The 13,284-nt window shown below is 54.4% G+C and overlaps 1 protein-coding gene across 6 annotated transcripts in view; it reads right to left on the minus strand.

The window, feature by feature from the left end:
• Positions 1-13,284, minus strand: part of CHD6 (chromodomain helicase DNA binding protein 6) — an 80,262-nt gene that overhangs the window by 42,654 nt on the left and 24,324 nt on the right. For 5 of the 6 annotated variants that reach the window (XM_065754186.1, XM_065754191.1, XM_065754190.1 and 2 more), the window contains exons 2-3: positions 9,012-9,067; positions 154-650 (exon numbers count right to left, since the gene is read on the minus strand). In XM_065754186.1, the coding sequence (XP_065610258.1) occupies positions 154-650; positions 9,012-9,044 (530 nt within the window). In that variant the 5' untranslated portion in view covers positions 9,045-9,067. The remainder of the gene's footprint in view (positions 1-153; positions 651-9,011; positions 9,068-13,284) is intronic. The other variant, XM_065754192.1, reaches the window with a different exon arrangement.

Consider the following 13,284-nt stretch of genomic DNA (forward strand, 5'->3'; position numbering starts at 1 on the left):
AGGCAGTGGTGTTCAGCTGCGCAGTACAAGGGAGCCCTCAGGCCTCCCAGGCACAGCTCTGCTACAAGCCCATGGCCACTGTGGTGGGCTGCACCCTGCCAGCCCCTGGAGCCCACAATCCCCACTATGTAACAAGTCCACAGCAGCACCCACCTGCTCTTCTTAGTCCTTGTTCTGGGCCCAGGCTCAGAGCTGCTCTTCCTGTCTTTAGGCTCCTTGGGAGCTTTAGGCTCCCGAGGTTTCCGGGGCTTCTTGGCCACCTCCCTCTGCTTGGGCTCCTTCTGCTTCTTGGGCTCCTTGACCTTTTTAGGCTCTTTTGGTTCTTTAGGCTCTCTTCTCCTCTTTGGTTTCACCTCCACAGATGCTTTTTCTCCTCCTTCCTGCTCAGCCAGGTCCTTTTTCTTCCGTTTCTTCTTCACCCCCGTGCCCACAGCCCCAGCGTCCTGCATCCCATTCTGGGCGCTTGGCCGCCGCAGCAGAGCCCTGTCAGGCTGCTCCTCGGGGCACTGGCACTGCCCACCCGTGTCCGTGGCTGTCGCCCGGTGGGACTCCTGCTCCTCACTGCCAGCCAAGAGGCCCTGCACCTTGCACTCCCAGGTGTCTGAGGCATCCGACATTGGTGAGCGGCTCAGCACTTTTAAGCTGGGTGGCTGCAGAGAGAACAGAGAGGCAACAAGTGAAGCAAATGCCACAGATTAAAGCAGAAGGTGTTTGCAGAGGGGATGCTGGACTACAGACCTAGCAAAGCTTTCCAGGCCATGGTGCTATTTGAGCCATGCCCCTCGACGTGTGGAGGATCCGCTCACTACCCCACACAGACAGCTCCACAGGCAGGAGTCCCAGGTCCTGCCTAACAGTGGCACAGCAGGACAAGCTATGGACCTCGGCCTGGCACCTCACCTGTGGCCCCAAGCACAGCCCTAGTTCAGCAGCACCCTGCAGCCCCTGACCCCGCAGAGACCTTGAGCTCACGGCCTGAGGTGGGGAAACAGAGCTGCTCGCCCTGCCCTGACCCTACCCTCATTTCCTCCACATTTTCCAACAATGATTCCAGCTCCTCACAAGCAGCTGGGATGGTGTGGCAGGCATAGGAGGACCAAGGGAGGGCTTCACTTCTAACAAGGAACTCAGCCAAAAAGAGCGTGCTGTCATGGCCATCCCCTGCCCAGGGCTCTGCAGAGGGCTGACAGCTCAGCACCAGTCCAACTGCCCCACTGGGAGCAGTGACCGTCCTGTGCCACCACCAGGGCCTCTCCTGGAAGGCATGGTCAGCCTGGGGCCTCCACAAGGGACATCCAGGGATCCCTGTTCTCAGGCCAGGGCTTGTGAAAACTAGGATGCACTTGGCAATAAGAGCTTTTTGTCCCAAAACACAGAACTGCCCAATTTTTCCCCTAAAGACACCTCTTCCACATCTTGCAGCAATTGTGTCCCAAGGGCAGAGCCCTGCTCCCATAGCTGGAAAGGAGCCTGGGAGCCGCAGGGCTACAGCATGCTGTGGGGGCCCTCCTGGCACCCTGCACTCTCCTGCCCCATGCCAGGACAGCTGCTTCCCCTGAGGGCAGGGCCTGTCCTGAAGCAGCCTCCGGCACGCTAGGACTCCCAGCCCCACCCAGATCCTTGGGTACTCTGGAGTTGCTGGGGTTTGTAAATATTTTTGTCCCATAGGCTGAGGCTGGAACCCATTCACAGTTGTCCAAGCACAGAGCACTCTGCGCACTCACTTCTAATTCGGATTAGCAGAAACACTGACACAGAGCAGCTCTGCCAGGCTGCCGGGCCACCAGGCACCAATACCCACGTGGCACTGTGCCTCCAGGCCGCTGAGAGAGACTTTTTTCTTGCAGGGAGAAAAACTGCACTACAGGTGCTGCCTCCAAACCCAGGGGCTGAGCAATGGGGTCAGCCTCAGCCTTTGCACCTCAGATCTTGCAGGCTGCCCGAGCTGGGGATTAGCTGGAACAATGTACTGGATTAGCTACAAAGCGCACAGACCCCATGAGAATGGATCTCCTTTTGCTTCTGTGCTGAACAGCAGCCAAGCACAGATACCAGATAGAAAGCCAGTCTCCAGCATCCCAGAGTGGCAGGAGGGCAAGTTGCTCCTGAGCCAATCTCAGTCCTACACCAAGCAACAATGGCTGGGCAAGGGCATGGGGTACCTTTCATGCATCAGCTCTTCCCAAAAGCCAGTGCTCCATGCTGTCTGCCCAAGCCATGGGACATCTGCACAGAGCCACAGGCTGCAGAGCCTGCGAGGAGAGCACAAGGCAGGAACTTCTCTCCCGATGCACTGAGCTGGGCTGCCAGCAGCCATTCCAGCTCCAAGCACTCGCCAGAGCCCCAGGCAGTGCTGTGGCTGTGTGCCCCAAGGCCAGTGCTGGCCACGAGGTACCCTGCAGGCAGCTGTCACCAAAGCCTGCCAGGGGTGTCACAGCAGACCTCTGGGAGCAGCCAGCAGTACACAAGAACAGCCCAAAGCTGTGGCACAGTGAGAGGGTCACAACCAGCAGCTTCAGGACCAAGCAGCACGCAGTTCACACAGACAGCAGCTGAACATGGCAACACCAAAACCAGGCACCTCCAGAGGGGCTGGATAAGGGCTGCTAGCCCAGGCACTCTGCTGCACCCACAGCAATGACCTGGTGTGCCCGAGGGTGGAACGCTGCCGTGCTGCCATGAGGCTGCAGCATGCTTCTGCTGCCCACCTGCGCTGCAATCGCTGCCATTTGCAGTTGATTTGGTGCAATGGGGAGAGCCAGGGACAGGCTCTTCCTGCTTCCTTTGATGAAGTTCAGCTTATCCTGCTTCTCTCCACCAAAAGCCAAGAGAAAAAGTCTGGAAAAGCAGTGCAGGTGTTATCTGTGCTCCTGCGTGGCTACAAAGGACTCCTGCAGCTTGCCTGGTGCAGTCCTGCCAGCCCTCTGAAGCCCCACTGCTCTTTGTAACCACGGGCTCCAAGCACCTGGCAGCATTTGGTGCTACCAACTAGGAAGATGTGGGAAAAGACACGCTCCTTTTGTTTTAATCCTGCTGCCCTACTGCACGGCTCCTGGTTCTCAAGGGGTGAATACAAAGAATCACCTCTCCTTGCTGCCCTCTTTGCCCCACTCCCTGCTTGCCCTGCTCTTCCCCTGCAGAGCTCCCTGCCCAGATCCAGCACAGATGCCTCCCTCTCCACAGACACCAGCTGCTCCACCTCTCAACCACCTGCATGAGCTGGTAGCAGGAAAGCACCTGGCACTGCAGATGAACCACGGAGCAGCAGGAGGGAACAGCTCTGTTCCCTCTCCCTTTACAAATCACTGCAGGCAGAACCAAACCCTCTTCCAGTGCTTTACAGCCTCCTCCAGGAGCAGGGACAGCCCCAAAAGAACATATGCATATGAACAGGAGGGAAACCAACTTCTCTCAGGGGCAAACAGCGATAGCACAATGGGAAATGAGTTTACACTGAAAGAGGGGAGATTTAGGTCAGGTGTGAATGGAGCTTCTTAACCCAGAGGCGTGCAGCCTGGGTACTGCTGCCCAAAGCTGCGGGTGCCCCATCCCTGCAGCTGCCTGAGGCCATGGCTGGGCCCTAAGCAGCTTGAACTGGTGGGGGGCAGCCAGAACACAGCAGGGGGCTGCGAGGGTCCTTCCCACCCAGCCACGCCGGGATTCTGTGATTTCTTCTGAGGTTCAGTGGCTGTGGCAGCTCCATCAGCTCCATCCATCCCTGGGCAGTGCTTCCCAGCTGTGTCCTGCTCCCTGGGCACCAAGGGTACTGCTTACTTTCAGCCACATCAGCTGTAATTTAAGGCCCCTGTGCACATGCCATTGGAGACAGCCGTGCTGCTGCCCCGGCACCGCTGCCACCAGCCGCACTCCAACCACAGCCCCACGTAAACGCGCTGTGGTCTTGAGATATTTGAAAACGAACATTATTAGATCTCATGCTTTTAGCAAGCGGCTCCTCAAATATTTTTAGCCCTGCCTCATTATAGGTTTATTTTAAATTCCCACTAGGTGTCCTTTTCTTTTCACTAAAACGTTTTAATTAAAAAAACCCATCTTTTTACACTCAACAGCCTTCCACACGTCTTCTTGTGGAGCTGTGTGACCAGGAGAGCTTTGCTGTTCCCTCCTGAGGTAATCTGGAGGGGCAGGGGGAAGCACAGAGCTCCCCCACCCAACACCCCTCCTCCTGTCCTGTTTCCCTGCACTACGTTTATCCTTAGGTCAGTTCCTTTGAATTATCTTTCATTTTTTGTTGTTGGGTTGGCTTTTTTTTGCTCTTTTGTTGGTGAAGATTGTAATGATTTTACACTTTCAGAATACAATTCTACGTATAGCTTGGACACTTTTTATTTCCAGCAGAACCTTGCACAAATCACATTTGGTAGAGGGAAGTCCCCCAGCAACAGCATGCGGTCTTCTCCCACATGTTGAACTACTGACAAAAAGAAAGTCAGGAGCAAAGAAGTGCTTAAGCTCCGCCAGAGATCTGTAAGGGCTAACAGAGAGCACTCATAATTGCATGACCCCATAAGAGGGCAAAGCCAAGGTCAGGAAGGGCCCTAATGGTGTGCTTCCTTAACTTGAAATCAGTTTATTTCATTAGGAGTCACAGCTTGATTCAACTCCCCTGCTTTTACTCAGGACTTGAGGGAAACCAGCACAACAGATGGGTAGTACCACAAAAACAGGCAAGGGGCACTGCTGCCAGCCCAGCACCTGCACAGGGAGCAGGGGGCCCAGGCCCATGGCAGGGCCTGGACTGGGCCACACCTCATGCACAGCCCCAAGGGAGGCAGTGGTGGACACCAAGCAGCGCAACCTCCCCAGCCCTTCTCCTGGGCATCACCCACAGCTCCCTTGGTTAGATGGCACCCACACAAAGTGCTCCTGCAGGGTGTGGACTGCAGCCTGCAGCAGTGGCTATGTCACACACTGTCCTTAGCTTCCAGTACCCTGCAGGCACCAGCACTATTCAGTACCCTTTTGCTGCAGCCTCTGGCAGCAGGAGGCCTGGGGACACCCTGCAGGCCTGGCTTGAACCTCATGGAGACCTGTCCTACACAGGCAGCCTCAAGATGACAAAAGGGTGCACCACAGGTTTCCTAAAGCAGAGCCCACCACCCAGGGTCTGACCCACACCTCTACCAGCTGCCTCTCCCTGCAGTACCATTCAGCCAATGGGCCCCGTGCCCAGCAGCTCTGCCCGCCTGTCCCCACGGCCAGTCACAGTGCACCAGAGGAGTGCAGAAGGCAACTTTTCCCACGTGCAGTGTTTCCACAGGCTGTCAAGCCACCCTCACTGGCAGCTGCAGTCCCACCAGCAGCACAGCACAGGCTGGTGCATCCTCTCACCGGCTGTCCGCACCCCTTGCTTCCAGCTCTTAATGCAATGCAGCAGAAAGCTATAAATACCCAAGTGCCACCCTCCATCATGTCTCCGAGCAGGCTCCACAGCCAGCACTGGATGAGCATGATGGAGGTGGAGGCTGGCTCTGTTCCCAAGGTGCTCTATGAGCCACAGCCCTCAGCTGGGGAGCTCTGCCCTGGGGCATGACCAACACAAGCAGTGGGCACAGGGAGGCAAGGGCCATGGGCCCTGCAGAGAACCATGCGCAGCACTGGGGTGAGCACTCCAGGGTGGGGGATGTGGGAGCTGGCAGGAGGAGCAGGGCACCCCCACCGCTCCCCGCTCATCTGAAATAATGTCAGGAGCCCACGGACACAGCTTGGGACTGAGCCTCAAACACTCATAGGGTGCCCCAGCCCCTGCTTGAGGTCCTACAGCTATCAGGTGAGCTCTGTTTATGGCCCTTGACATTGTCTGCAGTAGGAGAAACATCAAAGTCCACATTTCAATAAAACAGACCTATATCATTCAGGGAAAAGCAGTGAGCACTGGAAGCAAAGGCAAACAAGAGCCTCCACACTGCAGTCCCTGCAGTCCCGGGCTGTTCCCACCTGCCCCCACAGAATCACAGAACTGTAGGGGTTGGAAGGGATTTTTACTGATCATCTAGTCCCCTGCAAAACAGCTGCCTACAGCTGCACAGGTAGGAGTCCATGTGGGTCTTGAGTATCTCCAGAGAAGGAGAATCTACAGCCTCCCTGGGCAGTCTGTTCAGTGCTCCATCACTGCACAGTGAAGTTCCTTCGCATACTGGTGAGGAACATCCTATGCTCAAGTTAATGGCTCTTTCCCCTTGTCCGGTCCCCACAGGCTTCTGAATAGAGGTTGGCCATGCCAGTTTGACTCTCACATGTAACATATTTATAAACATTAATAAGATCACCCCAGAGTCTCCTTTTCTCAAGGCTGAGCAGACCCAGATCATGCAGCCTTTCCTCACCTGTGTGCCCAGGCTCAAGCCAGAGGAAATCCCAGGGCAGGCAGGAGACAGGGACACATGCTGCTCTGCTCCAACAGCCCGAGACAGACAGGGCCATTTCCATGGCAGCTGTAGAGATTTACAAGCACCATGGGATAACAACATTTTAGTTTGGTACTTCTCAGGTTATTCAACAAGCCAGACCCTGGCAAAAATTAGCAGGGGTTATGCCCTGCTAATGTGGCAGAAAGTAAGCACCCATGGTGCCCAGGGAGCAGGACACAATCAAGAACACTGTCCAGAGATGGATGGGGCTGCCACAGTCACTGAAACTCAGAGAATTCCAACATGGCTGGGCGGGAAGGGCCCTCACAGACCCCAGCCAGACCCCTGCCGTGGGCTGGCTGCCCCCACTGCCAGTTCAAGCTGCCCAGGGCCCAGCCATGGTTGTGGGCACCTACAGGGGTGGGGCATCCCCTGCTCCTCTGGACAGCAGTGTCAGGGCTTCACCACCTATGGGTAAAGAGCTTCCTCCTCACACTTGACCTAAATCTCCCCTCTTTTAGTTTAAAGCCACACCCCTTGTCCTATCACTACCAGACTGTGTGAACAGGAGGGAGACTGACTTCTTATAAGCTCCCTTCGAGTACTGGACGGCCACATGAGGTCTCCCCAGAGCCCTCTCTTCCAGGCACAACACCCCCAACTCCCTCGGCTCGTCTCCATGGCAGAGGTGCTCCAGTCATCTGAGCATCATCGTGGTGTCCTCTGGACCAACTCCAGCTGCTCTGTGTCCTTGTGCCAGTGGCCCCGGGGCCGGTTGCAGTGCTGCAGATGAGAGTACCACAGCCTGTGGCTTCTCCTGCTCTGCCAGCAGACAAGGTGTCCCAGCACACTGCATCATCAGTCACAAGGGAAGTGACCTGTTTCACAAGTTAGTCACAGCCTGGTGACAAGCCCCCAAGAATTTCAGGCATTGCTAGGGAAGAAGAGTCATGTCAATGCAGGCCCTGATTGCCAGCAGGGTCCCTCGGCTGGTGCTGTCCCACAGTGCTGCCTGGGCCACCAGGCCAGCACAGACCACATCCAGAACCCACTCCAAAGGAAGCCAACAGCTCTCCCAGCATCTGGCACCAACGCAAAGGGTGCCAGCACTCTGCCAGCCCCTGCAGCTCCCCAAGGCCCTGAACAGCCACCTGCAGGGTGACACCGCAGCCAAGGTCCTGCAGGTGAGCAGCAGCCTCCTCCCACACACAGAGCTCACCCTGGCTGCCATTAGTGCTGTCCAGACCCCTCAGGGAAAGGGACATCCCTGCACAGTTCCTGTGGAGCTGATGACTTTGGGAACACTGCAGCACACTCCATGACACAGTGAAAGGAACACCCCACGCTGCTGCTGGTTCAGAGAGCACAGGAGATGGACAGCTCAACCCTACACCTTCCTCTTCCTATTTGGCCTTTATCTCCCTCCCAGATGTGATCTGCAGGGGCAGTTGTACAAAGCACTGACACCTGAGCTATTTAAAAACCTCCAAATGTGGGAGGAGGAAGATTTTGCTGTGTTCAAACCCACATCATTTCAGCAATCCCATTTACAGAGCAGTCAGAGCTGCTACACAAGTGTGGGAATTTTCTACCTGGCAGATGGGTCTCACACAGGCATGCCCCAAGGCCCCACCCGGCAGCAGAGCCCGTGCTGCGCTCCCACCCTCAGCTTGAGGCTGGCTCTGCCTCCTCACAGCATCTTTAGGACATGCAGTTATTAAACTCCTTACCAAACCAGCCTCCTGCACACACACACCTTGCCCCACGTGCCATAGTTTCATATCATGGCCACACATCTTTTCCAAATCCTTCCCCCTTCCTCCTCCCTGCTAACCTGCCACAGCTGCAAAGTGTTGCCCTGAGCACGGCTCCAGTGCCAACAGCACCAGTTTGTGCTCTCCAGCAGATTCACCCCTCAGCTCAGTGTTCAGCTTTGTGGTTTCCCATTAAAGCAGCACAAGCACAAATCAGCTCAAGGCGGAGTGGGCTGTTTTATAGCCCTAGTCATATTTCAACCCTGCTGACAGTCTGCACGCATATAACACGTCTTGTGCTCTTCCCAGAGCACCGATGGTCAGGTTTGCCTGTGCACACACTTAATACAAAGACTGCTGGCTAATAAATCTCCTCTGGGACCAGCAGGTAGTTTTGATCTGATGCAGCAATTTGGAAACGGCAGCTTGGTGTGATGGGATTATTTCTGAGCAAGGGAAGATTTGCTGGCCAAGCTCCTGCAGCACCACAGATGTGCTGGTCCCCAGCCTCCCCAGCAGTGTCAGTCCTGGAGCATATTAGCAGCAATCGCAGCAAACATGCATTTTTGTAATGTATGCATGATGAGATTCAAACAAGAGCCAGAACTAGTAACTTCAGGGGAAAGAAGGGCTGCTTCTACACAGAGACCAGGACCAAATCAAGAGCGCTTCCATTATGGAACACAAATCCCAATCGCTCAAGTAAGATTTACCCACTGTAGGTTGCAGCTCTGGTCAAATTTCAGCATCCAGAGCTGTGGTCCTCACCGGAAATGCAGCAATCCCTTTCTGCCCACTTCCCACCACACATGTACTGCAACAACACACAGCACAAGCTCCTGACGCTTCACCAGCTGACTTAGGAGAAGGAGAGAGGGTCACAAACCTGCTTGTCTTTTTTCTGTATTTTCATTATCATCAAATCTGGGATGAATGTTATCTCTGTAAGACACAATACAACAAAAAATTGACAATAAAAAGATGGGTGAACCCAAGACACTTAAATCTTCCACTTCACCCCCCCTAAGAGGCCATACAAACCCATCCCACCCAGAACAATAAGGCCACACAACCCCGTGAAACTCAGGGCAACCCAAACCCAGCTTCACACTCGCAGTCCCAGCACAAAGTGGAGCACCTGGGGCTTGCAGAACTGCCTTCCAGCCCACCACCACACAAACCCCACAGCAGGACCTGGGAGACCTGCCAGATGCTGCCAGCCCTGCAGCAGTAAAGAGAAGCAGCAAACCAATTCGCTGTGCCAAGCTATGATGACAGGAGTGTGAAATGCACGAAGAGGATGCATGAGCCAAGGAAGCCCGGAGGCGAGGGCTACCCCTGTGCTCCCACAGCCGGGGACAGGCGGGAAGCACATCTGGGTTCCACGCTGCTCTCCCTGGCTCAGAACTGTTCACCATGAGGACAGTCAAGGAAACACAGTGTAGTTTCAGTCCCACACCCCTCCATACCCAATGCAGCCTTTCTGTGGTGCTCTGACAGAGTTGTCGGGCCTTGCCAGAAGCCCCTACTGCAGCACAAACTGCACAAAGGCCAGCAGTTGTCTGCTCCCATAGCACCAGGAACAGGAGCCAAGAAGCCCAGAAACATCTGACAAGCATTTGAGACACAAATCCCACAGACACGTGGGATTTCATTTCCTTCCCATATCTTACAAACCCTACTCCATGCAGTATGGCACAAGTATGTGGCGTGTCCCACAGGGAAGCCATGCTTGGTGGCAGTAAAGGCACCCAAATGCCATCAGCTGAGCAGGATGACACCTGGATGGAACGGTGCAGAACTTCCCCCTGCCTTACAGCCATGTCTGCCAGAAGGCCCAGAGGACAGGGAGCTCACACAGACTGGGCAGACATGCACAGCTGCCCACAAAAGCCCAGGCAGAAGTATCAGGCTGAGACTGCTGAAGCTCAGAACAATCCTGCCAGGCTCCAGTAGAGAGCAGCCCCAGGCTGAGGGTTTTCTCAGAGCAAGAAATGATAAAATCTGGGTTTGGTTCAGCGTTCAGAGGCCTCTGGGCTGCAGGAAGCTCTCAGGTTCTCAGCTGACCTCTCCTCACCATCAGACTGTGCTCCTCCAACTCCCAAGGCTGAAGATGCTCTTAGCTCTGGCTCTGCTTCCCAGCCTCTCATTCACAGATTTTCTTTTGATGTAGCCCAGAAGACGAATCTTGGGCTCTCCCACTCTTGAAGGCACTAGCACTTTCTTCCTGCTCTTCATGTTCTTTGATTCAAATAAAACAAACACAATACATTATGGATCAGACACACTTAGTGCTGCTATCAGCATGATCACCACTTTCTGTACGGCTTCCTTTTGACACAGCTAGAACAGGAGGGTAGGGGTATGCCAGGAGGTGCTGTGCAAGACACCCACAGAGCCAGCGGCTGCTCCAGAGCCCATCCGTGGGATGCTGGGCCCTGCTGCCATCAGCCCTGCTGGCCTCCCACCAGCCCAGCCCCTCTCCTGAAGCCGCTGCTCCTCCAATACCATCCCAGCATCACTCGGGGCTGCCAATTCCTGATGTCCAGACTACTGTATGCACAATATACACACACAGCATTCATAAGTAGCTTTTCCCAGGGAAAAGTTTGCATTAAAAAGCACTCCTGTAGCTCACTGCAGCATGGCAGGGCACAGGCAGTCCCAGCCACAGCAGGCTGCAGGAGGCATGGCAGTGGCCCAGCCCCATGCTGGCCAAGCCACAGCCAGCAGCAAACTGACACACAGCAGCAGCGGGTGAGCGCCTGGCCTGGCACAGGAGGGGACAAGCGAACAGGTTCAAGAGGGGACACTAGAGGATATTTCTCTGTGACAATGTTGTCAAGCATGTGGAGCACTTCTCAGCACACACCTTGACAGGGAAGCAGCCCAGGAGCTGTCCCCACAGGCCACAGCTGTGTTGACCAAGCCCACGCTGTGCCCAGGAGCAGTCCCGAGGCCAGACTCAGGTATGCTATGCCCTGGCTCTTGATTCCAGCAGACATCCATCACCACTCCTACAAAACTCCCATCTGATTTCCCCAGCACTGAAGCCAGTGCATACATCTGTCTTGGAAAATCAAAGCTGAAATGCTCATTAGTCCCAGAGGAAACAGCTTTAACAGAGACATCAGCTCTGACAAAGAGCAAAGCCCCTCTAGCACAAGGAAAAGCCCAGCAAAGTCACTGCTAACATCGGCAGAGGTGTTTGGTCTCCTGACACTCAAAGCTGTCCACACAGTATGCTGTCCCTTTGGGTTCTAGCAGGGCCCTGCAGCGCCAGGCGTGATGAGCTCCTGGCTTTGGGAGCTGGCCACTGACCACAGCAACAACAGCCACACATGAATCCAAACACCAGGGAACTGCTGTTGACATGCGTTCCTAATGGCCCTGATATCAAAATTCAAAGGCTTAAATTTATATAATGAGGGTGATTTAGTTCTGGGGCATGCATGCTTTGTGTGAGATCCTCATGCACTGTTGTGGTGTTGCGGTGTTGATGCCGGTATTCCACATGAGAGCATCACGCAGCAGTGAAGGAGTTAATGCTGGGGGAGCAGCAGAGGGGCGGAGCTCCGCACCGGATGCAGGCGGCGCTCTGCCTGGGCGCGTTGCTCTGGGCTGCCGTGGAGGTTCAGCACGTGTGCTTCCCCTGCGGGTCCTCCTTAGCGTAAGCTCATAGCTTTTGGTTTGAAACTTTTTCTCTCTCTTTCAATTGTTCAATTTTATTAGATTTAGTAAAGTTACCGTTCCTTCTCAGATCGTGCCGTTGTTTTCTTGTAGACCCATCTCTTCCCGCTGTTTCCCCCTCCCCCTCCCCCTCCCGGAGCGCGGCTCTGCTCGGGCGGCCGCGCGGCCACTGACGCAGTTTCTTTTTCTCTCCCCTCTCCCTTCTCGGTTTCCCTTGGGTCACTGTCACGGACAACACCGTGACAATTATTGGTGGAGGATGCGGGCAGTGCAGTATTGGTACTCCATTGTAAATCTGGTGCTAAGTGGACTAAGGGTTTTCATGTACTTTAGAGCATGCTGGTGTTTTTTTAAGCTCCTCGTGTTCAGCACTGGAGTCATATCTGTGTACAGCTACTTTAGTGTGCTGAGGGGGTTACATACCTCCTGCCTAAACACCCTGGCTAACGTGACAGATTATGTGGCATTTGGATTGGTTTCCAGTTACTCTTTTCAGGTTTTTACCTATGTTCAGGATGCCAGCCTGGCAACTGTGTTATCCGTTTTCCTGAATGTGTTCTTTACAACAGGATTTTACATTGCGTGGAGGAAGCTTTCCTCAAAACCAGAGAGTGTTGAATGGCAGGGAAGGTGGGAAAACTTAGGAAAGAAATTAGAAGCATGGGGACCCCCAGTATTATGCAGTTTTGATCTTGAGCACCTGTGGGATCCTGAGAAATTCAGCGAGTGTTTAGGTAAGGAGTCATGTGACTCAGGACGATCTGAGAAGGAATGTATTGTTTGGGGTCTGGCTTGTGCTTATCGAGCTATAATTGATATTCTGGAGAGAAATGGTTTCCAAACCAAGGTCCAAAGCAAAAATGAAAACCTCGAAGTTAGACCTGACCAATCACAGGAAGCACCGGTATCAGTGTCGGTTGCCCCTGTGGAAGGCCAGAAATGGACACGGCCGTCCTCGCGCCTAGAACGGAAAGAAGAAGAAGCAGAGAAAAAAAAGGAAGATCCAGGCGAGGGGCCCTCCCCAGCACCACCACCACCACCACCACCACCTAAAAAGGCCACTAAGAAAAGTGAGAGACATGGAGAAGACAGCGATGATGATGGAGTCACTGTTACCACTACTCGTCGGCCCCTAAAGATGACTGAAATCCAAGGTTCAAGAAAGGAGTTTGTACAGCGCTCGGGTGAATCTATTGTCACCTGGTTGCTGCGGTGTTGGGACAGCGGTGCCAGCAGCGTGTCCCTAGATGGCAGCGAAGCCCGCCAACTGGCAAGCATTGCCCGAGACCCAGCTATCGACAGAGGAATTGGCAGATGTCTGAATGGAGTCGCTACCCTCTGGGAACGAGTACTAGTGGCTGTAAAGGATAGATACCCTTACAAAGATGATCTGGAGCCTAAGGTGGAAAGATGGAACACCGTGGAGAAAGGCATCCAATTTTTGAGAGAAACAGCCGTAGTAGAGATGC

Source organism: Cyrtonyx montezumae, unplaced genomic scaffold (genome assembly GCF_038088225.1).
Source record: "Cyrtonyx montezumae isolate F1298 unplaced genomic scaffold, pur_monq_1.0 scaffold_9, whole genome shotgun sequence".
NCBI classification, from domain to species: Eukaryota; Metazoa; Chordata; class Aves; order Galliformes; family Odontophoridae; genus Cyrtonyx; species Cyrtonyx montezumae.